Consider the following 26,379-nt stretch of genomic DNA (forward strand, 5'->3'; position numbering starts at 1 on the left):
TTTGCACATTCTGCTTCTCAGCGGCCCGGGGTTCACCGGTTCGGATCCCAGATGTGGACATGGCACCACTTGTCAGGCCATGCTGTGGCAGGCATCCCACATATAAAGTAGAGGAAGATGGGCACGGATGTTAGCTCAGGGCCAGTCTTCCTCAGCAAAAAAGAGGAGGATTGGCAGCAGTTAGCTCAGGGCTAATCATCCTCAAAAAAAAAAAAAGAAAGAAAGAAAGAAAAAGAAAATGCGTTATGAGCATAAGGATCAACAAACAGATCAATGGAACAAAAAAGAATATCCAGAAATAAGTCCTCGTATGTAATCAACTTGTTTTGAAAAAAACATAAAGTCAACTCAATGGGTGGGGGTAATAACAAAGAGTTCTGAAGCAATTGGACATTTATATGTAGGGGGAAAAATGAATCTTGATGTCCACCTTACTCCAAGGCAAAAACTGGAACCAGGAAACTTCTAGAAGCAGCCATTGAAGAATATTTTCACAACCTGAAGTGAGCAAAGATTTCTCAGACAGGGCACGAAAAGCACTAAACATAAAAAGAAAAAGTGATACACTGGACTTTGTCAAAATTAAAATTTTCCGCTCATCAAAAGACGCCATTAATAAAAATAATTTAAAAAGCCACAAACTTGGAGAACATAGTCACAGTGCATATATATGGCAAAGAACTCACATCCAGGGTATATTTTTTAAATCCTACAAGTCAGCAATAAAAGACAAACAGTCTGAGGGCCGGCCCTGTGGCTCAGTGGTTAAGTTTGCTCGTTCTGCTTCAGCGGCCTGGGGTTCGCCAGTTCAAATCCCGGGTGCGGACATGGCACCGCTTGGCAAGCCATGCTGTGGCAGGCGTCCCACATATAAAGTAGAGGAAGATGGGCACGGATGTTAGCTCAGGGCCACTCTTCCTCAGCAAAAAGGGGAGGATTGGCAGCAGATGTTAGCTCAGGGCTAATCTTCCTCAAAAAAAAAAAAAGACAAACAGTCTGACTTTTACAAATGGTCAAAAAGACTTGAAGAGACCTCACAAAGGAAGATATGCAAAAGGCCAATAGGCACATAACCTCATTAATCATCAGGGAAATGCATATTAAAACCAGAGTGAATACCAATTCAGGAATGGCTAAAATCGGAAAGGCTGCTAACCCCAAGTGTTGGCGAGGATGTGGAGCGACAGAGCTCTCACGAACTGCTGGCGAGTGGAAATGGCATAACTTTCGTTAACTTTGGAAAAACCAGTTTCTTATAAAGTTAAACGTGAACTTACCATTTGACCCAGAAATTCTTCTACTGGTATTTACACCAGGGAAATGAAAAGAACACGTGGCCACAAAAAGACTTAAACAAGAGCGTTCACAGCGGCTTTATTCATAATAGACAAAGATGGAAACAGCCCAGGCGAATGGATAAACGCATGGTGGTGCATCTGCACAGTGGGGTGCACTCAGCACAGAAAGAAACAAATACAGAGAATACACGATAATATGGCAGAATCTCAAAATCCTTACATCGCGTAATAGAAGCCAGACACCAGAGCCTGTAGATGGTGTGATTTCATTTACATGAAATTCTGGAAGAGGTGAAACTAATCTTTTGTTGCAGAAAACAGCTCAGGGGTTGCCAAGCGGGGGGATGGAGAGGAAAAGGCCGCAAAGGTGCCCCAGGGAACTTTTTGGGGTGACGGGTGCTGACATCATGGTTGTACCCATTTATCAAGTCAATTACACTAAGTGCCTAAGAGCTGTCTGTGCATTTTATTTATTGTCAATTAAACATCAATTAAAAAGTTTAAGGGAGGATTTTTTAGAACTGTCTAGATTTTTAATAGGAAGGATTTGTTGGTGAGGAGGAGGAATTTGGGGAGGATTAAGTGAGTCCAATTATGAAAATCTTAGCCAAGCCTCAGCAGAGTAATTGGTCAACAAATGGTACCCGCCATTGCGATGGGTCGTAACAGCATCCGGTAAGGAATTTTCTTGGCCCCTTTCTCTGCCTCCACTTCTCTCGGCCCCTCTACTACCCTGCCCGTCCCTTCCCTGTCTTCTTGTTCGGGTCCCCAGTCCCCAGCTGTCTCTCACCTCCTGCCAGGTTCCCATCTTCTTCTTCATCCGCCTCCTGACCCTCTCCCTTCTCTGCCTCTTCCTACATCGTGGACTCTCATCTCTCGTTCTTTGGATCCCTCTCCCCCTGAGCCTCTGCAGTATAGAGTAATTCAGAGCTGGACCAGATCCCCAGCACCAGGTGTCCGCTGTGTGACCTGGGGCAGGACGCTACACCTCTCTGAGCCTCAGCAGTCTCCGCTGTAAAGTGGGGATGGAAACACAGAACCGGCTGCACATAGTGACTTCCTTCCAAAGAGGACAGCACGGAAAGGAAGAGAAACCAGTAACTCTGTATTAGAGACACTTGACAAACGCTACTTCCTCCAGGTGACCAAGTGCACGTCCTTGATGATGTGATGAAAATGGCACTTTTGACCTCTGTGGTCTTCCTCCCGAAACGCTGTAACCCCAGTTGAGTCATGAGAAAAACAGGAGATAAGTTCCGATGGGGGGGAATCCTACAAAATGGATGAACTAAACATGGACGAAACTTGAAAACATCGGGCCAAGTGAAAGACGCCACATGAGACCACACACTGTGGATTCCGTTTCTGTGAAATACCCCGAAGAGGCAAATCCATAGACAGAAAGTGGATTCGTGGTTACGAGGGGCTGGGGGAGGGGAGATGGGGAGTGACTGCTTCGTGGATTCCGGGTTTCTTTTCAGAGTGAGGAAATGTTCTAGAACTGGACGGTGGTGATAGTTGCATAACAATGAGAATGTATTAAATGTCGCTGAATTGATGGTACACTTTAAGATGGTTCAAATGGTACAAATTTAGGTCAGGTGTATTTTACCTCAATTTTTTAAAATGGCAGGAGGACAAGCACAAAAGGAGGGAGTACTCGCAGGGTGCCTTCCTCCTTCTTCCTGCTTTGAACACAGATGTGATGCCCGGAGCTGCAGTGGCCCTCTTGCCACCACGAGGCAAAAACCAAGCAGACAAAAACCCAACAAGCTGAAGAAAGGAGAGAATGGAAAGATGGAAAAATTCTAAAAGCTTGATTATGTTGTTGAGCTGACCACCACTCTCAAGACTTCTTGGCAATAAATGTCTTTGAAGTTTAAAATTAAAAAAAAAAAATGTGGCAGGAGCTGCCTGTCATGAGACTACAAAGTGGAGTCACTGAGGGGTTGGGCTGAGGGGAGAGGAGGACTCAGTCTTGTCCCTGGATGGAGAGAAGGGAGGAATGGCAGGGAGGTATAAAAAGCAGTTGAGTCTAGAAGGAAAGATGTCAGGATGCTACAGAGGCATCGAGGACAAACCTCTCATTTCGCACATGACCCCGGCCGTGCCCGATCCCGGCCTGGGGTTGCCTTGATCCCCCACCTCCACCTCCCTCGCCTCCTCCCTTCACCAAATCTTCACCCAGAGAGGTGAGGTCACCTGTCTGAGGTCCCACAGCCAGCAGGTAGTGAAGCAGGGGTAGGCTACAGACTAAACGGAAGGGGTCCAAAGAGAGACGGTGTATTTTTTCCCCTCTTCCTTTTTTCTTTGAAAAATGTCATGTCACCAAACCAAAGCCGGTGATTCACCTGATTGTACTAAATCTCCATCACGGATTCCATTGGGATGCGCTGGGATCCCATATTGATCCTGACCTGGGGAGATGCAGTTCTCACAGTCGGCCACGTGGTGTCGCTATTGGAAAAGAATTCACCGCGTCGCCCGGTCCACGCTGCACGTGAAGCTCTTGCTCAAGTCTCTTTCCTTGAAGGTGTGAAGTGTCTTGATTAAGCCCAATCGGGTCACGGCACTTTCTCTTTCTCCTCGGTGCATAAGGTAGAATTAAAATCAAAAGGCCGTGTGGATATTTCCAGCGCTCACCATTTTTTCCAGCTCTCCTCTGCTTCCCAACTGAGGGAAGACTGTGGTCCCCAGCCTGGTCCCTCAAGCCATGCTGAGGCAGCGTCTCACACAGAAGAACTAGAAGGACCTACAACTAGATACACAACCATGCACTGGGGCTTTGGGGAGGGGAAAAAGAAAAAGAGGAAAATTGGCAACAGATGTTGGCTAAGGGCCAATCTTCCTCACCCAAAAAAAAAAAAAAAACCACACACACAAAGTTTTTCTGGTTCTCAGTCACTTTTCCTCTTACCTTCGCCCACTGACCAGCCTCTTCCAGCCGTGGTTTCATAGCTGTCTCAACTAAGAAGCCCGAAGACTGGGACTTTTGCATCCAAATGCTTCCCTGTAGCATCTAGTGGATTTCCTCACACACTCACGCCACCCAATGGTGGGGCCCAGACTATCAGAGTGGGGAACTGGGGCGTCACTAGGGCTGGTCCATTGGCTCCAATCTTTCCCGGAGTTTTTCTAGCAGGATTGGTAGAGGTCCCAGTTTGTCAGCCCACAACGAGGGTAAGAGGTGTCCCAGCAAAGATAATGACATCCTCCTGTTTGGGGGCCTTTTATAAATATTCTGGTGCATTTTGTACAAGTGACATTTTATGTTTTAGTGATTTCAATCAACTTTTTCAGGACAAGTAGATGCATGTAAGTTATAAATGGCCCTCCGTGAAAGCACTTCTGAAAGATCTCTTTCTCATTTATTAATGCCTACCAGGACCGGCCCGTCATAAAACGGGTTAGAAAGGTAGTTTCCTAAACCCCACTGATTCACCCACATCAGCACGGCCCACATCATGCAGAATAAGTCAGGATAGTGAAACGTCAAAGTGCTCTCAAAAAATAAATGGGCTGGTTTTTTGGTACCGAGCGGGACAGATGTGGCCAGCCCCCCGTAGCTCTCGTGGTCTCGTCACAGGAAATATTACTATGTGGGCTCGTGAGGCTTCTAGTCCCTTCCCAGTGTCCCCCAGCGGGCAGAAACATGAGCCTCGAGCGGCGCGGGCTCAGGACCGGCGCTTTGTGACTCCGCCTCATTCGATTGGCCACGCGGTCACACCCGAAGTGAGGAGGTGAGGGGTGCTGCTCACCTCCAGTGGGTGAACTGAAAAGGGGGGACGGCATAGACGGGTGAAGGGGTGAAACACTGGGGCTAAAAACGCAATCCACCACACCACCCTTCCAGCCCCTTCCTCCATCAGCCTCAGGGTTTTTTCGTGAACACAGGAATCAGGGACCACTTCACCCTGCAGGCCCACAGCAGCGACGGGCACGGGAAGCTCCAGGCGCTGTCTGGAGACCACCTGGGCCCCGGCCCGCTGAGCACTAGAAATTCAACCCTGAGTGACAGTTACAGCTCTGTCTACATTAATAATGTTAATATAGGGGCCGGCCCGGGGTTCCCCGGTTTGGATCCCAGGTGCGGACACGGCACCGCTTGGCACGCCATGCTGTGGTAGCGTCTCACATATAAAGTAGAGGAAGATGGGCACGGATGTTAGCTCAGGGCCAATCTTCCTCAGCAAAAAGAGAATTGGCAGCAGTTAACTCAGGGCTAATCTTCCTCATAAAAAATAAATAAAAATTAAAAATGTTTATATCTAACATATAGCCAGTGGAACGACCCTTGTTAAAACTGCCTTCCAGATCTGTTACAAATGAGGAAACCGGAAGAATTCAAGAAAATCTTCAGCAGGACAAGACTTGGGTCAGAGACCCGAGGTCAGAGACCCCCCAGGCCCTGCCGCTGACCCCATTAAAGGTCCTCACGCCTCACCCCTCCCATGAGGCTTTGCAACACCTCCCACCAAAGATGGGGACGACGTTAGCCCAGCCCACGACCCCTCGACTTTGGGTTCACCGTGTGACCAGCTTTTACAGCCGATGGAACGTGAGGGGTGACATGCGCAAAGGCTTGAAAAGCGCTCTATGGTGCTTCAGTCGCCTTGAAAACCATGTGCTTCTCAACCGAGCCTGGTGGTCCTGGGGGGGCTCCTGCGACAAGAGCGCTGGGAAGCCCAGGGAGCTGCGTGGCTCACCCCACCTCCAGCCTGGGACCCATCATGGCACCACATCTGCCCCGTTTCACTGGGGAGATGACAGCTCACCTGCGTGCAGGGGGAGGGGTGTAGAGCCAGCCCTCCATGGGGGTGGTGTCCTTCTGGGCTCAATGAAGTGCCCCCCTCAAGTTCCTATGTGGAACCCCGGGCCCCCAGGAATCAGAATGTGACTGTCCCTGAAGATAAGGCCGCCCAGTGTCGGCGAACGTGGGGCCAGGGCAAGACTCATCTGAACAAAAGAGCTGGAGTCCATCTCCCCTGTGTGTTTGCCCGTCTGCAGAAGCTCAGAGCTGCCGTACACGCTCATTTATTAGCAAGCGCGCAGCATGCGGGGCACCAGACCTTGTGGCTCATTTCCTGGACTGGGGACCCACGAGGTTGTTCCAGGGGAAAGGGACGCACGCAGACACAGGCGCGTTTTGTTCAAGTCACCTGATGTTTACTGAATCACAAACCGTTGCAAACGTTCTGAATTCTGAGACCCACTCATCCGGGTCCCTCTCTCAGCTCCCCCTTGAGAAGGGGGCCTGGAGCGGGACCATCCCACACACCAGACGGAGGACAGGGACACCCAGGGGAGGCAGGGGACGGGGAAGGGTCGGGGAGAGGAAGGAGCAGGACCAGTGTGCAAAGCCAGACTCCCGGGGACAGGCGCGCGCGCGCACACACACACACACACACACACACACAGGCAAAGCCCAGGGGCGTCGATCTCTGCCCCGCTCGGCGTCCGTGAGAACCTCAGGGAAGGACCAGGCGTCCTGGGGACATTTCAGCCCTTCCTGTCATGAAGCAGGTGCCGAGGGGGCCGGGCCAAGGCCGCTGGACTGCAGAGACAAGAGGTGGGAGAGGGGTCAGCTTGGATGGAGAGAGGCTGGGAGGGGGCCTATGATAAAGAAGGGGATCAGAGCGAGCAGGGGAAATGCCGTCCCAGGGAGAAACTGAGGCACAAGGAAAATAGGGCACCTGTGCAGGAGAAGTGTAACCAAGCAAGGTGGGTGGGCTAAGGCTTGGTTCCCTGTCCAGTCTGTCGTGAGAAACTCTGATGAGAAAAACGAGGCAGACCGAGGGCTGATGGGCAGCCACCAGCAGACCTTACAGAGAACCTGACGCATCTGGCCCATGGGGAACTGACCCCCACAGAAGCCGATGACAGGTGAAACTGGTTCCTCTGATGCCCCGGTCGGCCCACTCCAGCTCAGAGCGCCCCACACAGACCTCTCTGCTGGTCACCAAACGGTGAGCACCCACTGTGCATAAGAGGACGGAGCCTGCCCGGACCCAGGGTGCCCTTGCCCAGCTCCTGGAGTAACCCTAAGCCCTGGGCATGGCCTGCCTGCTAAGAGAGTCTCGGTCCACCTGGGGCCACCCCCACACCGGATACTCTGTGCTAACAGTGTGATTGACGGTGGGGCCTTGGGCCACGTGGCCGCCGCTCTTATCTCCAGGGAGGTCAGCCACGCCTCTGTGACGAGCCCCACTGAAAACCCGAGACAGCAGCTTCCCACTCTGTTCACGTGTTCACACATCACTGCTGGGAGAATTAAGCACCTGTCTGCCCAACTCCGCGGGGAGACACAACCGGGAGGGGGCGCCTGGTCTCCAGGCCGCGGCCCCAGCTGCCTCCTCCCTTTGCAGACTCTGACCTCTGCCCTTTCGCTGCGATAAACCGTACCCACGGGGAGAACAGCTTCGCTGAGTCCTGAGGGTCCTCCCAGCAAATCGCTGAGCCAGGGGGCAGGGGAGCTTGGGGGCCTCCTGAAGTTGCACTCACAAAACACGCATGCCCCCTCCTTTCTCTTACATAAATCCCATTTTTGCTTGTGTGATGGATGAAATGGTCCCCTGACGGCTCTCTCTGGAACCCAAGTAAGGCTCATGCTCAATTAAGGAGATGCTTCTGTGCTACCGACAGTTTCAAAGTGGCCAACGGTGGGGCTACAGAGGGCACGTGCTTTGGTTTAGTCTTCAAGAATTCGGAGCCAGGGGCTGGCCCGGTGGCGCAGCGGTTAAGTTCACACGTTCCACTTCGGCGGCCCGGGGTTCGCCAGTTTGGATCTCAGGTGCAGACCTATGTACTGCTTGGCACGCCATGCTGTGGCAGGCATCCCACATATAAAGTAGAGGAAGATGGGCACGGATGTTAGCTCAGGGCCAGTCTTCCTCAGCAAAAAGAAGAGGATTGGCAGCAGTTAGCTCAGGGCCAATCTTCCTCACAAAAAATAAATAAATAAATAAAATTGCGGAGCCAGCCGTGACGGCCTAGCGGTTAAAGTTTCGGGCTCATGGCTTCAGCGGCCCGGTTTGCTTCTCATCTCGGAACCACACCACCCGTCTATCAGTTGCCACGCTGTGGCGGCGGCTCCCACAGAAGAACCAGAACGATTCACAGAGAACATGTACAACTACGTACGGGGGCTTTGCGGAACCAAAAAAATACTAACAATTCAAATCGCACCAGGGTGGCAGCCCATGCCCCTTGCAGCACAGTCCGCCTTTTATTCAGCTCTTCCAGCTCTGAGATTATGAAATTCTTGATTTCTCTTTTTTTTTCAATTCGGGAAGACTCGCTTCATGTCAGATGGGCACGTGAGGCAAGGCATTTGTATTTTTGTCCTGCGTTACTTCAAATTTGCAAGTCCAAATTCACCCTGCAGGTGACCTCGCTCTGCTCCCGTAAAGGACTCGAAGAAATGGAACTTGAGTTTTAAAGCGTCTGAGAACCAGCTTTTGGGTGCAAAGCACGCTGGGGACAGGTACCCGGGTCCACGGTTCACTGGGATGGGGTGCTCAGTTCTGGACCCCGTGGGGGCTGGGAACAGACACTCACGATCAGAGGGCAGAAAGCGCTTCTGGGTTCCCAAGGTCGGGATCTAGCACTTGGTCTGCACCAGGCTGGTGACCGGTGCCCATTTCTAGAAGAGGGTGGGTTTGGCTCATTGGCTTGAAAATTGGAAATCAGGCCAAGAAGGGGCTGACGAGTCTCAGAGTCATAGGGAAACTGCTACTTGTTCTGGAATGTGATGAGCTGGAAACTACTTAGGTTCTCGGTACATTGGGAACCAGGAGTCACCTGCAGGAACCAGGGTGGGTCCCGTGTTTAAGAGTGGGGGCCCCCTCACCTCTGCCTTCCGGGCACGTCAGCCCTGAGCCAAGGCAGCCTTGATGGCGGCCACCAGCTTCAGGAACTTGACCTCCGTGTCCACGTAGCCATCGCCTCCCTGGGGACAGGAGGAAGAGGGAAGTGGTGAGCCGGCACCAAGACACCAGTGCCAGCCCCAAGCCCTCTCCAGCTCCAGGACGAGGCGGGATGGACAGACAGACATACCTTCTTGGAGTGAACCAACTTCCCTGCCACCATCACTTCAAAGAAGCCGGTGACTTGGGGGGTCCCCTCGCCGCACTGTGGGGAGAGAGAGATCCTGGAGGGGCTCAGATGCCCTCTTGGGGACACCACCCCCACCCAGGGAATGGAGAACATGAGGGAAGGGTGGGGCTGACCCAAACCACCACCCCCTGCCATTCGGGGCTGAGGGACGCACGAGGCGACCCATTCCTTCCCCCGTCCCCAAGACTCACGATGTCCAGGCGTCCGGGGAACTCATCTTCCAGCTTCTTCTTAAGGGCAAGATACTGAAAGGGGTGGAGATCACCACAGGGGTCAATAGGGGCCTCCCGGGCTAGCCCTCCTCCTCCGACACCCCCCCGGGGGGCAGCCTCTGCGCTTACCTTGGGCTTGTAGCCTCAAGCGCCACTGGTGGGAGAGAGTCCAAGAGAGTGGAGACAGGTGGCATCCGGGAAGAGGAGGGGAGAGACCAGGCGGGGGGTGTAGGGGGGCCCGGAAGAGATCAAGAGGGGCACACACGACAAAACCGAGGGGAGAAATACGCCCAAGAGAGAGAGGAGAGAACCGACACACAGATGGTTGGGGAGCCGCACAGAGATGGGGAGACAGGAACCCAGGAAGGAGGCGGACACCGGCACAGAGCAAGGGAGACGAGATGGTGAGGGGGCGCACGCAGACAACGGGGGGCGACAAGGAGAGCCCACGAGCATGAGACAGATGGGGGAAGGAGAGACAAAGGGAAACAGACACTGGGTTAGGACAAGAACTGCAGGAATGGCAGCCTCACCCACTCCCCGGGGCCCACCCACCCGCACCCGCACCCGCACCCGCAGGGGCAGACTCGCAGGGGCAGACTCCGAGGGAAACCATTGCTCCTGGACTCCCAAGGCCTCTTGGTCCAGAGGATGGAGTCCAAACGCCTCCCCAACCCCCACGCGGGGCTATTTCGGGATGGAGTCTGGCGCCCGGGCCTAGGGGGGCCGCCCAATGTCACTCCACCTTCTGCTTTCGCCCCGCGGGCACTGCCCGACACCACAGACAGTAGACCCGGGGTCGAGTCACCCCTGCCACCTGCAGTGTGGACCTCAAGCTCCTGACGCGCCCCCGCCCCACCCTGGGCCTCAGATTCCTCATCCCGTGGGTGGAGCAAAAATTACCCTCCCTGGAAGGGTTTCTGGGAGGGGAAATTCCCCGAATGTGTATTTATCAGGCGCCAACATGCCAGCAGAGTCGCGGGTGCCAGAGGAACCGAGCAGTCAGCAAAACAGAAAAAAAAAAAAAAAATTCCCTGCTTTGTTGCAGCTTTGACCCCAGCCGGGGAATTAATTCGGTCAAACACGTTTAGTAGCGACACACAGCACTCCATTCGCGGTAACTATTAAGAACTCTCTCTCTCCCTCTACAGATGGGGAAACTGAGGCCAAAAAGGAAGGAGGGCTAGTCGCTAGGGGCACCCATTGTATTCGCCCAAGTCCTTTCCAAAACACACGCCGGAACGTTCTCGAACGTCCTCGCCTCGCTGTCCCCACCCCGTGACTGTTCACGATCCTGGGGGAGGGGAAACCTAAGGGCCCACAGAGGCCCCCTCTCATCACCAAACCGACCCCATCCGCCCCCCAAACGGAGCCCCGGAGTCGGGGGTCCCAAATGGACACCCATGTGTCTCAGATCTCCTTTTTCCAGTAATCGGAGACTTCTGGGGTGTCACAAACTGGGGAGGGGGGTCCCCGGCCTCTACTCTTCGCCCCTCCTCACGCCACCCCAGCCACAGGGGATCGCCTTCCCCGTGGAGGGACGCCCACGGGTCCTGCCCCGGACACCCCGGCGCCCAGCTCCGTGGGGACGGAGGGTGGGGTCCGGGCGCGGGGCGAGGGGGGGTCCGCCGGCCGCGGTGCTCACCAATAAACGACTCGGACGGCGAGCGCCATGGTTCGGGATCGCGACGACGCCCACAGCGCAGACGACGACCGACCTCCGGCGGGGACGCGCGAGGTCTGCGCCCGGGGCGAACGTCCGCGCAAAGTCCGTTCCTGGGCATCCGGGGCGCGAACCAACGTCGGGGGTGGGATGGAGGAGAGAAAGGCCCACAGCCGGGGAAGAGGGGCCCTGCGGCCCGCCATCTGAGCCCATCATGCAAACCGCCGTCCTCTGCCCCAGTGGGTCCGGGGAGCCCCCCGGCGGAGGGAGTCCCCGGGGGAAGCCCCTGCGCGCCCCCGCCCGGATCCCCCTCCGGGCACGAATGGTATGGCCTCGTGGGGCGGGGCTCAGGGCCCGTGGTTCCAGGGTGGAAACGGAATTGCAGGCGTCGGGGGTGGGTTTACAGCGGGGCCGGGAGGGGGCGACCCTGAGCCCCTCTCCTCCCCGGAGAGAGCGGGAGGGGCGCGTTGGAAAGGATGCGGAGTGCGCACGGGCTGGGGCATGGAGCTGAGGTCGCCCGTAGCGCTCCAGGGACCCCAGCTGCCTTCTTAAGGCCTGGCAGCTGGATCCGGGCGCCGCCTGATCGCCTTTGCGGTCCCTCCTTTGCGCCTCCCAGGGAAGCGGTTCTTGGAAAGTGCTGGAAGCTGGCTGCTGAGTCAGGGGCTTAGGGCCGCATGGCCTTCAGGGAATACACTGCGCCCCCCCCCCCCCCCCCCCCCCGCTGCGGTAGTTCCCCGCATTTATTGATGAAAAAATAAACAAAGCCCCTTCTCTCGTGGGAGTGATTGGGTCGGTGGTGGCAACGATATGAAGCGACGTGAAAATAGTGCTTCCCTGGGAGGCTGATGTGAGCGCGAAATGAGCTCCTACACGTGGAAAGAACGAGAACAGCGTCTGGCACAGCAGTCAGCTCAGTGAAGATGAACTCTGCCCGCAAGTTTCCCTTCCCCGACCTCTGTCTTCACCTGCTTGGTCCTCACCTGCGGGATCCCTCAGCGCAGGTGGCGGACGAGGTTCAAGGCCCGCTCCACCTCTGTGGCTGGCTGTGTGGCTTCTGACCCCCAGGAGTCTCGGGAGGGTGTAATGAGCCTGTATGTAGAGCACTGAGGGGCTGGGGGCAGTCAATGCCCCATAAATAGAGGTCCCTTTCAGGGGTTTACAGAGCTCCCCCGAGCAAAAATCCAAACCTTAGCATCCTCTGCCCCAGCCTGGTCCCTCCCTGCTTGCCCGTTCTCTCGGTGCCCTCGCTGCACAATCTCATCACCGACCCCACCCACTTTCTACCTCTGGACCTTTGCACATGCTGTCTCGACGCTCTCCTGCTGCCTGATTCCTGCTCTTCCTCCAAGAATCAGCTCCAACGTATTGTAGGGAAAATTTTGTGCTTCGGTGGGAAACTCTGCCTTCTCCGTGTTATATCTGTATTAGTTGGCTAGGGCCGTTGTCACAAAGCACCGTAAACTGAGTGGCTTAAACCGCAGAAATTTCTCTCACGGTTCTAGGGGCCAGAAATCCGAGATCAAGGGGTCAGCAGAGCTGGTTCCTTCCCGGGCTGCGGGAAAGAGTCCGTTCTGGGCGTCTCTCTCAGCTGTTGGTGGTTTGCTGGCCATCTTTGGCGTTCCTTGGCTCCTATATGCATCACCTCGATCTCTGCCTTCATCTTCACACAGCACTCTCCCAGCGTGAGTGTCTGTGTGCAAATTTCCCCATTTTATGAGGACACTAATCATGTTGGAACACGGCCCACCCTATTCCAGTAGGGTCCCCTCTCAGCTGATTTCATCTGCAACGACCCTATTTCCTAATAAGGCTTTCTTCTCAGATACTGGGGGTCAGGACTTGAACATATTAATTTGGGGTGGGACACAATTCGACCCAGAACACCATCATTCAGAATTATCCGATTCTATAGGATCCATCTTGCAACTCTGTACATTGTAGGTAGGTGATGGCAACGCGAAATAATTCTTTTCTACAGACACGCGAATGAATGCTGTCTGGAAGGGGGACCACTCTCTTCCCCCATCTGCGTCTGTTCCAGCTGCTGAAACAAAACCCCACAGATTGGGTGCCTGTAAACAACAGAAATTCATGGCTCACAGTCCGAGAGGCTGGGAGTCCAAGATGGAGGTGCCAGCGTGGTCGGGTGAGGACCTCTCCTGGGTTCATAGCTGGCCCCTTCTCGCTGTGTCCTCGTGATGGAAGGGGCTGGAGTCTCTCTGAACCTTCCTTTATAAGGCACTAATCCCCTTCTCGAAGACTCCATCCTCTAAACTTAAGCACCTCCCAGGGCCCCCCCTGCTAATACCATCTCCTTTGGGGGCTAAGATTTCAACATCTAGATTTGAGGGGGCCGCAACCATTCAGACGAGAGGAACCCTCCCAAATGTTTTGCCTCCGTTTGCCTGTTCGTTCCAATATTCCTGACCCACGACTCTGTCTGTTCTTCGATTCTCCTGTGAGCTGACTGTAACCTTTCACCCAGGTTAAGTCAAATAACATGCAGTCACTTTTAGATCCGGATAAGTCACGATTTCCCCAAAATTATCTTGTAAGAATACCATCCTCAAGGAAGGCCTCTCGAGCCACTCGGGTTGGGCCAGAGTCCCCTTGGGGCTCGCCCATCGCTGTCCCGACCACTCAGGTTGTCAGAGGTCTGGTGCCCCGGGCGACGCCCCCAGCACCACGACCCCCAGCAGGTGGCCGGGCACAGGGCAGAAGCTCAGAGGATGTTGTGTTGATGAGGCTCAGAGCTGAGACCTTGCCAGGGCCTCGAGAGGGAGGACAACACCCTTCTGCCACTGGGAACAAAGGGGTCTCTTGTCCAGAAGTGGGGGAGGCCGGAGGGCTGAGTAATGACTCTTGGGCTGGGAATCCATCCCTTGCTCTCCCTCTCTCACACACACACACGCACACACACAGACCCATGGAAACACACAGCGCTCACCGTTATCTGGCTACGCAATTGCACGTCCACACAAACCACAACCCAGCCAGAGACGCAACACGACAGCGCACACCTCCAGTCTGCCATCAACGACACGAAAGCGCACCAGGCTCTCCACGTACGACAACCCAGCTCACACCCAACCAGTGTCACGACGACACAGCTGCAAACGCACAACACAGCACGGCAGCCACCTCTAGCCGGCCACATGGTGGGACACCCAGCTGCCCTCCCAGCCACACAACAACACAACACACGTGTATCCAGCCGGAGGCACGGCAGCGCACCCTGAGATCCAGCTCACGGGGACGCGCAAGGACATGCCAAGCACGCACTTGGATACGGTCATGGGCGGGAACACACAGCAGCACAGCTGCGCGCACAGACACGAGCAGTCATGCCCACTGTGGCACACATACACACCCGGCAGCGCACAACTCCACCCGCCCCCAAGAGACAAAGCCGCACAATAAGACGGTAACACAACAGCACACCCCGTCATGCCAGGGACGAGACACACAGCGAGACCATACGACCCCATTGCTACAGTGGGAGGCAGACGTTGGCACACAACGGCGCAGCCACACACACACACACACACACAACAACAACATTAACTACCAGCCTAACCCGGCCACACTCCCACACACACTCTGGCTTGGATGTGTCTGGACATCACAGCACACGACACGCACAGAGCCGCACCACGCCACAGAGACACACCCCGACAGACACGCTGCAGCCCAGCTATACACACACCGACTCTCCCACTCCCAGCCTCACAGTGGCCCACGGCCAGGCCCGGGGGACCTGCGGCGAACAGGAAGGGGTGCCCACCTCCCAGGGCCCACATTATAGCCGGGAAGTGGACACAGGCAACGGAAGTCAACAGGCATCCCGTGAGGGCCTAGCGAGTGCTGGGACGAAAATGAGGCCAGGAGGGAGGCGGGAGTGTGGAAATAGGGCAGGGAAGGCAGCTGTGTTATTAATAAAAGCAGCCAGCACCTACGTCGCACCTACTTTGGGCCCCAAGAGGCAGGAGCTGTGCTTGTCCCATTTTCCAGAGGGGTAAACTGAGGCACTCGCTTGAGGTCATGCAACTTAGCACAGAGCACAAGCAACTTCTGAGAGGCCAGGAGGCCCAGCCTCTGCCTGGTCCCTGCCCCGGGGAAGATGCTGCCCGGGGCTCGGTGTCCAAGCTGGGGCCCCTGGGAGCAGCCAGGGCGACCCCTCCAGGCTCTTCAATGTCTTCAACACCTGGGTGCAGGTGAGGCTGGGGGGCTGCCCCAGCTGGCTGTCATTCTGCTGGAGTCAGGGCCTCCCTGAGGCTGTGGCTCCTCCTTGCGCCCCCACCCCCCCCCAGGGAGGACCCCGAGCCCTCCGCAGACAGCCCAGGCCTGACTGGGGAGCACCCCGTCTCCACATTCACGGGCCCAGTGTGTTCAGAGGCCCCAGCTTGAGGGGGCACCTGGAGCGCGTCCGGACCTGACCTTGTCACTCCCCCCATGGTCCCCCAGTGCCCTCTAGACAGTGCCTTAGTGTAGCATCTATTCCTGCCTGCCTTCCTTCATTCATTCAACAAACATACCCTGAGGCCCTGATCTGTGCCATCACCAAATAAAGAAGACAGAGAGTAGAGGAGCCTGAGGGGTGGAAGGAGCTCAGACAGGGCTCCTGACCAGCCTGGGAGGGGGGCACGGAGGGCTTCCTGGAGGAGGGGATTTCTGAGTTGAGACATACCGGGGGACCCTGGCCCAGAGAGTGGAGGAGAAGCGTTGCGGGCAGCGGGAAGAGCAGTCCGAGGGGCTCTGTGACCTGCACCTGCCTCTGGTCTCTGCAGATTTTCCACAGGCAGGCCAAGCAGGGCTCCGTGCTGCACCCCACCTGCGTCTTCGCCAGCAGCCCCGAGGTGCTGCACACTAGGGAGCCAGAGGCCAGGGGCGGCGAAGGGAGCCGAGGTGCGTGAGCCCAGGCAGGGGAGAGACCCCCACTGTGGATGTGATCTCGGGGCCCGTGCCGGCTGGGGTCACCCCCTTGTCCTCCCCACACTCTGCCTTTGTTGCGGCTGCTGACTCAGGGCCTGCGGGAGGGGAGGTCCCGGGAGCCAGACCTCCCTGGGCGGCCGTGCAGAGCCTCACCCTCCCCCAGCGGGCTGGCCACTGGGCCCTGCGGACATCACAGGGCCCGAGCTTATGGCAGGTGGAGCAGCGCCCGTCAGGACCCTGCCCCTGAGCTCCAGGAGCTCTTTTCACAACCTTTCACAGCCAAAGCTGCAACGTACCTTCCTGCACAGATCTTTGCATGGCCATAAGCTTCCCTTCCTCCTGGGTAAACACCTGGGTGTGGAACGACTGGATCATAGGGTAAGTGTACAGTTAACTTTTTAAGAAAACACCAAACTGTTGTCCAGAGGGGTTGTACCACTTTACATTCCCACCAGGAGGGTAGGAGACTTCCAGTTGCCCCGTATCCTCGCCAGCACTTGGTGTGGTCAGTCTTTCTAATTTTGCCATTCTGATGGGCCTGGGGCAGTATCTCATTTTGATTTGGATTTCCCTAAAGATGAAGGAGGTTAGGCATCTTTTCATGCCCTTATTTGTCATCATATATCTTCTCTGATGACATGTCTATTTATTCAAATCTTTCACCCGTTTTTTATTGGGTTGTTTGCCTTATTATTAAGCTGTGATAAATAAGTGAACGGCAATAGGATATATTGGAGTATATGAGGAAGGCCTTTGATTTAAAAGTAATTCAGCCTCACCTTGTTTTCCCAAAAGGGCCTGAGGTGGCCTGTTGAGCATGCCTCGTACATCTGCTTTAAACATTTACAGTGTCCCAAAGACAAGAACGATGCCCGTAAAGATGGGGATGTGACTTCCCCCCATATCGGCGTTTCTTTAATCACAAGCGTCTCTTCCTGGAAACTAAGGATTAATTACTGACCTGCTGTGCTCGCCAGGTGACCACCGACCTGCTGTGCCAGCAAAGCATCTCACGACAGTAGCAAAAGAGATATTCCTGTCATATGTGACATGTGCTCTTTGTTCCAAAACGGTATATACGTACTCTGAACACCCCGCCTCTTTGGCACCCTTCCTTCTTTGGACCTGGCTCAGAATAAACTCACCCCCATTTTGATTTATAGATTGACTATGGGTGATTTGCATCGACAGTTATAAGAGTTCCTTATATTTCTAGAGACAAGTCCTTTGTCAGATAAACGTTTTGCAAATATTTTCCCCGTCTGTGGCTTGCCTTTTCATTTTTGCAACAGTGTCTTACGGAGGTTTTATGGTTTTACCTGTTCCTTTGGATCTTACATTTGCTTTTCATTATGTTGCTTCTTATCTTCAAACCAATCACTGCCATATGGCCTCATTTTTTTTTTTAAGGTATGCTTTTTGGTGAGGAAGATGGGCCCTGAGCTAACATCTGTTGCCAATCTTCCTCTTTTTTTTTTCTCCCCAAAGCCCCATACATAGTTTTAGATCCTAGTTGTGGGTCCTTCTGGTTGTGGCATGTGGGGTGCTGCCTCAGCGTGGCCTGATGAGCGATGCCGTGTCCACGCCCAGGATCCAAACCAGTGAAACCCTGGGCCACCAAAGCAGAGGGCAAGAACTTAACCACTCGGACACGGGCCAGCATGGCCTCTTTGAGACGTAGAGATTCAGCCTGCAGGTGTGGGAGAGGAGCAAGGTCTGTTGTGCAGAAAATAGCTAACGGAGGGGGTCTGGGGCCTGGTCTCCCTAGAAAGGCCTGCTTGCAAGGTTGGCCCTCACTTTGCATCTGGGAAACGGGCTGGTAAACACTTCTCTCCACTGATAGAAAACTTTCCCAAAATGATGAGAGTGGCATTGTGCCTGGGCTGTTTGTGCAAAATGATATGGTTTAGGCTGCTGACACTGTTTTCTTGCGGAAGTCTGGCATTTGGGTACCTGCTAGGCAGAGGGGGCCTATGTGACCAGCCCCCCAAAACACCTAGGGTCCTGACTCTCTAATGGGCTTCCCTGGGCAGAAATATTGCACACACATTGCCGCGCTTTCACTGCTGGTGTTAAAAAGGAGACAGCAGGCCCCAAAGGAGTCACTGTGCCAAGCCCCACATTGGCAAACCAAGACTTAATATTTAAAAGTCAAAGAAGGGGGCCGGCCCGGTGGCGCAGCGGTTAAGTGCACACGTTCCACTTTGGCGGCCTGGGGTTCGCCGGTTCGGATCCCGGGTGCGGACATGGCACCGCTCGTCAAGCCATGCTGTGGTAGGCGTCCCACATATAAAGTAGAGGAAGATGGGCACGGATGTTAGCTCAGGGCCAGTCTTCCTCAGCAAAAGGGGAGGATTGGCAGCAGTTAGCTCAGGGCTAATCTTCAAAAAAAAAAAAAAATCAAAGAAGAGGGGCCAGCCAGGTGGTATAGTGGTTAACTTTGCACGCTCTGCTTCACTGTCCCAGGGTTCGTGAGTTCAGATCCCGGGCGCGGACCTGCACACCGTTCATCAAGCCATGCTGTGGCAGCATCCCACATACAAAATAGAGGAAGATTGGCATGGATGTTAGATCAGGACCAATCTTCCTCTCAAAAAAAAAAAAATCAAAGAAGACAAAGAAATGGAAAGATATTCCATGCACATGGATTGGAAGAATAAACATAGTTAAAGATGTCCAATTACCTAAAGCAATCTACAGACTCAGTGCAATCCCAATGACATTCTTTACAGAAATAGAGCAGAGAATTCTAAAATTTATATGGAAGAACAAAAGAGCCTGAATAGCCAAAAGAATCCTGAGAAGAAAGAACAAAGTGGGAGGTAACACACTCCTTGAATTCAAACCATACTACAAAGCCATAGTAACCAAAACAGCACGGTGCTGGCACAAAAACAGACACACAGAACAGTGCAACAGAACTGAGAGCCTAGAAATAAAACTACACATTTATGGACAGCTAATATTTGACAAAGGAGCCAAGAACATACAATGGAGAAAGGAAAGTCTCTTCAATAAATGGTGTTGGGAAAACTGGACAGCCACATGCAAAAGAATTAAATTAGACCATTCTCTTACACCAGACACAAAAATTAACTCAAAATGGATTAAAGACTTGAATGTAAGACCTGAAACCACAAAACTCCTAGAAGAAAATATAGGCGGTACACTCTTTGACATGAGTCTCAGCAGCATCTTTTCGAATACCAGGTCTACTCAGGCAAGGGAAACAAAAGAAAAAATAAACAGATGGGACTACATCAGACTAAAGAGCTTCTGCAAGGCCAAGGAAACCAGGAACAAAAGGAAAAGACAACCCACCAATTGGGAGGAAATATTTGCAAATTATATATCTGATAAGGGGTGAATTTCCATAACATATAAAGAACTCATACAACTCAACAACAAAAAAACAAACAACCCGATCAACAAATGGGCAGAGGAGATGAACAGACATTTTTCCAGGGAAGATATACAGATGGCCAACAGGCATTTGAAAAGATGCTCAACATCACTAATCATCGGGGAAATGCAAATCAAAACTACAAGGAGATATCACCTCACACCTGTCAGAACGGCTATAATCACCAAGACTAAAAATAACAAACGTTGGAGAGGGTGTGGAGAAAAGGGAGCCCTCATCCACTGCTGGTGGGAAGGCAAACTGGTGCAGCCACTGTGGAAAACAGGATGGAGATTCCTCAAAATATTAAAAATAGAAATAGCATACAATCTAATATCCACTACTGGATATTTATCCAAACAACATGAAAGCAACAATTCAAAGAGACTTATGCTCCCCTATGTTCATTGCAGCGTTATTCACAATAGCCAAGACGTGGAAGCAACCCAATGCCCTTCTACAGATGCTTGGATAAAGAAGATGTGATATATATATACAATGGAATACTACTCAGCCATGAAAAAGACAAAATTTTGTCAAAATTTGTCATTTGCGGCAACATGGATGGACCTTGCGGGTATGATGGTAAGCGAAATAAGCCAGACAGAGAAAGACAAACATCGTATGACTGCAGTCACACATGGAAGAGAAACAAACACATGGACAAAGAGAGCAGATCAGTGGGGAAGATCAGAGGGGCAGGGGGAGGGGGTGGGCGAATGGGGTAAAGGGCACATATATACGGTGACAGATAAAAACTAGACTATTGGCGGTGAGCACCATGCAGTCTATACCAAAGCTGATATATAATAACGTACACTTGAAATTACACAATGTTATAAACCAATATGACCTCGATAAAATAATTTAAGTAAATAAATACAAATAAAGCCAATTATCTTTAAAATTTACTCGGGTGAATTTTGTTTTTGTTTTTTTTCCGACTGGGGACGTGTGTTCTGCGTGACCCCTCCTGACACTGCCTGTCTTTTCTCCTAGGATCCGCTCTTTGTCCCTACTGTGTCAACTATATCCTGACTCCTGTGGGACCTTCTAGCAAATCTCCAGACACGGGGGTGGCTTGGGGACCCCGGCACAACTGGTAACCCTGGCAGACCCAGATGGAGAGGGAAGAGTGTGGAAGACGTCTACACTGGGGCGTCCAACGGACACTCCAAACCGGGTTCCTGATTCACCCACTCCACCATCTTCACTCAGTCTTCCCCATCGCGGAAAACGGCAACTCCAGACCAGGCCAGAAGCCTTGGGGTCGCCCGTGGACTTTTCTCGTGTCCCGGTACATCAGCCAATCACGGCGGGTCTACTTTCAAAATGCGCCCTGGGTGCGCGCGCCCCTCCCCACCTCCACCTGCCCGAGCTCTCGGGGACCACCAGCACCTCCTCCTCCAGGACGCAGCGCGCCGCCCTGGTTGCCCGAGGCTGTTCCCCACGCGGCCGCCAGGGGGCGCCGGTCCCCACCCACGCCCCTCCTCTGCGCAGAACCCTCCGTGGCTCCCAGCTCTGAGTCCAAGCAGAAGCATCGCCGGGGCACTCAAGGTCCCGGTTATTCTGCCCCCCTACCCATGTCAGCCCCTCCCCGCTAGGCTCCCGCTGCACTGTCCTCCTTGCCCTTCCCCAATATAGCTGACACACTGCCTCCTTAAAGGCTCAGAGGTTGGGTGGTTTTTTTTCTTTTTTTCATTTTTTTTTTCCGAGGAAGATTAGCCCTAAGCTAACATCTGCTACCAATCTTCCTCTTTTTTTTTGCTGAGGAAGACTGGCCCTGAGATCACACCCGTGCCCATCTTCGTCTACTTTATATGTGGGACACCTACCACAGCATGTCGTGCCAAGTGGTGCCATGTCCGCACCCGGGATCAGAACCCGTGAACACCCGGCAGCAGAAGCCGAATGTGCGCACTTAACCACTGCGCCACTCGGCCGGCCCCTTTTTTTTTCTTAAATTGAGGTAAAAGTTACATAACATAAAATTAATCATTTTAGAGATAAGATTCAATGGTGTTTATTACATTCACAAAATGCATGCTTCCTATTTTTAAAAAATGGTCCTAAGTCATCATTTCTCCTTCTGTTTTTTTTTGGGGGGGGGGAGGTGTTGGCTCTGAGCTAACATCTGTTGCCAATCTTCCTCTTTTCTTTTCTTTTCTTTTTTTCCCCCAGGAAAAAGCCCCAGGACATAGTTGTATATTCTAGTTCTAGGTCCTTCTGGTTGTGCCATGTGGGACACGGCCTCAGCAGGGCCTGATGAGCAGTGCTGGGTCTCCGCAGGATCCGAACCCGCGAACCCTGGGTCGTGGAAGGCGAACCCGCGAAATTAACCACTATGCCACCCGGCTGGCCTCAGTCATCATTTCTTATAGGAAATGATGGCGATGGGAGATGAGAGTTGTGTGGGTTTTTTAAATTGTGGTAAAATCCACGCCACTTAACGTTGACCATTACAAGCACTTAGCACGGTCACAGAGTCGTGCCACCAGCACCTCTATCTCTTTCCAAGACGTTTTCATCACCCCCAAAAGAGGCCGCAACCATCAAGCAGTTATTTCCCACTTCCCCCCTTCCCCCCGGGCAACCACCAATCCGCTTGCTGTCCCTGGGGACCCGCCTCTTCCGGACATTTCGTGTAAATGGAATCCTACGATAGGTGCACCCCCGGATCCACCTCAGAGAGTTTGCATTTGCTGTTCCCTCTGCCTGGAACACTCTTCCTTTAGACGGTCGCCGGGCTCTCTCCTCACTTCCTTCAGATCGTTGCTCAAATGTCCCTTCTTCCCTGACACCCTATTTAAAATCACAACCCCTCCCCCAGCCCTCTGCCCCCCTTTTCCCCAGGGCACTTACACCCTTGACAGTCTGTGATTTATTTATGACTTTTTGACGCTGTTGGCCGTCTCCACCCGCTAGGATGTGCGCTCGGTGTTTTTCTGTTCTGACCCCTTCCTGCTATATGCGCCCGGCCTCTCAAGCAGGGAGCGGCCCGCGGCGGGCACGCGGGAAATACTTGTCAGATCGACGCATCTTTAAGAAAATACTCAGTTAGCTTATTGCTGAGTCGCCTCCATCAACGGCTACAATTGTGGACTTCGTCCAGTTTCACAAAAACCGTCTTTAAAACGACGTCATTTATTGGAAGGTTCACAAACCCTCGAAACAATTGAGTGGTGTAAACACCGTCTGTGAAACAGGAAGGCGAGCTGAGTCGTTAGTTGGCACCAGAATTCTTTCTTTCCGCTCCCCGCCGTACTTCTTCTCTCTTCCTAGGCAAGTACCGGCGCTCAGAATTAGGGAGCGTTGATGGGGTGGGGGTGGGGGTTAGGGTGGGGGTGGGGGGTCATTTCCCGGCGGATGGGCCCTTGGCTGATAAGAAGCCGCTTTGCATCCTTAAAGGGGAAAGGCATGTTTCAGATTTTAAACGTTTTGAAGAAGGACTTATCGGTTCTTTTTTTCACTGGGGTTAGATTTGTCGCAAGTGCCACTGAGTTCCCATCAGGCCTCTTCCGTTTACACCGGGCACACTGTGCCACCCACACAGGAGCGGACGGTAGACCCGGGAAGTAGTGGGACCTATTCTGGTGAATGTGGTACTCAAAGGAGCTGGAGCGCGTATTTGGGTGCGGTCTACACTGAGGAATACGGTACCTGCCTTAGCGCTTTCAGTGGTGCCTATGACATGGATATTTATCCAAAGGTCACCTCCTAGGGTGAGGCCATCCCTGACTGTCCTTTTTTTAAAAAAATTACTTTTTGTTAACACAGTAAAGTGCACAAATCTTAATGCACAGCTCAGTGAATTCTTCGAAATACGTATAGCATCGTTTAACCACCTCCCATATCAAGCGATAGATCATTTCCGGTTCTCCAGGAAGTTTTCCTATGCATCTTCCCTGTCAGTTTGCCAAGGGTCACCGCTCTCCTCTTCTAGAACTTCATTTCAAACATCACCCACTCTATATGCTTGGATGGATGGATGGATGGGTGGGTGGATGCATGGATGGATCAATAGATCAATGCATGGATAAGTGGATAGATGGATGGATCAATGGATGGATAAGCAGACAGATGGATGGACCAATGGATGGATGGATGGATCGATGGATGCATGGATAGATGGATGGATGGATCAGTGAATGGATAGATGGATGGACGGATGGATGAATGGATCAATGGATGGATAAGTGGATGGATGGATGGATCAATGGATGGATGGATGGATGGATGGATGGATGGATCAATGGATGGATAAGTGGATGGATGAATGGATCAATGGATGGATGGATGGATGGATGGATCAATGGATGGATGGATGGATGGGTGGATGGATGAATGGATCTATGGATGGATGGATGGATGGATGGATCAATGGATGGACAGATGGATGGATGGATGGGTGGGTGGATGGACCGATGGATGGATGGATCCATTGATGGATGAATGGAGTGGCATGAGGCCTACCAGCCTCTAGGGGTCCTGGATAAGGTCTCAGCCTGGCAAGTGGGGAAGGCACAGGGCAGGGGAGGGGGCCAGGGGGTGGTCAGGGGTGAGGCCTGATGCCCACTGGCCACAGCAAAGTGACAAGAGCCCGTAGAGCAGCTGTCTCTGCACTTCTTGGCCTCGCCCCCACCATGACCTACACACGCCCCTCACAGGCAAGGACCCTGTCGTCCTGCCCTCCCGCTGGTCCTCACCTTTCACTGCCCGCCCCGCAACCTCTCCAGGTCCCGGACCCCCGCCCACCCCCAGTCCCCCACTCCCCCACTCCCCCACTCCCCCAGGCCGAGGTCTTGGTCCATGCCCGAGTGGAGGGGGTTTGTAACCAGTGTGGATACATCCATCAAATCTCCTCGACCGACGCGGACCGCAGCCCCCAGACCCGCAGAAGCCCCTTGGGGCGGGCCTGGAGAGGCGTCTCCTCAGATCTGCCCCCGCCCATTCAGAAAGCAGCAGCTACTGCTTTGGCGCCCCCGGGGTCTAGCCTTTGTCCCGCCTGCTGCAGCGTGGCCCTTCGAGGGGTCCTGAGCAGGGGTGACGGGGAGCTAGGGTCGCGCGGGGACCGCCCCCAACCAGGAAAGCTTGTCCCGGGTGCGGGCTCTCGGCGCCCCCTGGCGGCCACCGTCTCTCCTGCATCTCTGCTCGCTCCCCCTGAACTCGGGACGCCCCGCATTTGACTGTCCAAACGGGATACGCAGAGAGGAACGTTGATGTGCACGCAGGACCACGGGCAGCACCACGAGGCCGCTCCGGGCACGGTCACCGGGGGCGTCCCCGCCCCGCCTCCCCCCAACTCTCTGAGTCCCCCTCCCCGCCCGCCCTCCCCCCCCCCCCCCCCCCTCTCCTCCCTCCCCCCTCCTCTCTCCTCCATCCCCCCTCCTCTCTCCTCCTTCCCCACTTTGTCTACACTCGGCCCCTAGTAACCACTGCCTCAAATGCCACCCACGTCCACACGCTGACCACCCCAGGCTCACCCCACCCTGTCCCCTGAGCTCCGACCCGTGTCCAGTCACTCCCACCACATCACCATTTACAAGCCTAATAGGCAGCTCAGGTTTAATCCGCCAGAGTCCAATCTGGATTTCTCTGCCCAAACGCACTCTCACTTGAGTCGTCCCGGACTCTGTTGACCCGCTCCATTCATTCATCCCATTTTCATTCATTCCGTCTCCCTCTGCATCTCTCCACCAGCCAGGAAGGTGTTAAGAGTTTCCTTTCTGGAATGTGTGTCCCCCCACCATGCATGCACCATCGCAGGATGGGGCACCTCCATCCATCCCAATGTTCTGCCCAGAATTTCCTTGGTGTCACCCTTGATCTCCCTCCAGCCCTCTCACACCCGCTTGCAGCCTCTTAGTCAATCTGGGCATTTCACCTTCAAAATGTATCCAGAATCCGCCCACTTCTCGCCTCCCCTGAGACCACTTGGTCCAGCACTGTCATCTCTTGCTTGGACTGCTACAGTAGCTTTCTTGCTGGGTTTCTGTTTCATTGCACACCCCCTACAATCTGTTGACTCTCTCCTCCTGTGGTCCGCACGGCCCTGCACTACCTGGTCCCAGGTTGTATCACCTCCCACGCTCTCTCCTTGGTTCTCTTGGCTGCAGGCATCCAGGTCTCCCTTCCCCTTCCTGAGGTTCCCAACCCCCAGGGCCTTTGCACTGGCTGTTCTCGCTACCTGGAAAGCTTTACCCTGTGATAGCCACATGGCTGTCTCCCTCGTTTTACCCTAGTCTCTGTTCAAACGTCAGGTACTAGGAGAGGACTCAGTATTTATCCTTAGTGCCTGGGGGGGTGAGAGGGGGTGAGGACAAATGGAAGGGCCGTTATTTCAAAGGGTGAATGGCCATGACTCGGGCTGGAATCTCAGATCCGGGCAAGACACTTCCCTTGTCTGTGCTTCAGATTCCTCAGCTGTAAAACGGGAGTCATAGTCGCCCGTCTCACTGGGACCAGAACAAGGACCTGGGACATACAGACCAAGCATTAATTTTTTTAATGACATCATCATCACTAAAGCAAAGGGAAGAACACACGATGTCGCCAGGTTTCTGATCTGGGGACTCAAGCGAGTGTTGTTCCAGGGTTGGGGTCCCAGGATGGTTTGAGGCCATCAGTCCGCACCCCTCCCTGGACAGGTGGGGCAGGTAAGGCACAAAGGGGTGAGCCGTCTGTCCCGGCTCCCGCCTCATTCACAGAGGACGGGGCTGAGTGGAATGAGAAAGTCTTGGCTGGACTCTGACTGTC

General features: G+C 53.7%; 1 protein-coding gene across 1 annotated transcript; it reads right to left on the reverse strand.

Moving 5' to 3' along the window:
* Window positions 1-6,442: 6,442 nt before the first annotated feature.
* On the reverse strand, window positions 6,443-11,506 carry SELENOW (selenoprotein W). Its single transcript, XM_046684146.1, has 6 exons — window positions 11,271-11,506; window positions 9,755-9,779; window positions 9,605-9,658; window positions 9,354-9,428; window positions 9,148-9,246; window positions 6,443-6,852 (listed from the first exon to the last, which is right to left on the reverse strand). Exons 1-5 carry the CDS (start codon window positions 11,489-11,491, stop codon window positions 9,166-9,168), a joined length of 456 nt encoding a protein of 151 aa, XP_046540102.1. The 5' UTR covers window positions 11,492-11,506; the 3' UTR covers window positions 6,443-6,852; window positions 9,148-9,165.
* Between the last annotated feature and the right edge of the window lie 14,873 nt (window positions 11,507-26,379).

Source organism: Equus quagga, chromosome 13, assembly GCF_021613505.1.
Source record: "Equus quagga isolate Etosha38 chromosome 13, UCLA_HA_Equagga_1.0, whole genome shotgun sequence".
Lineage (NCBI taxonomy): Eukaryota > Metazoa > Chordata > Mammalia > Perissodactyla > Equidae > Equus > Equus quagga.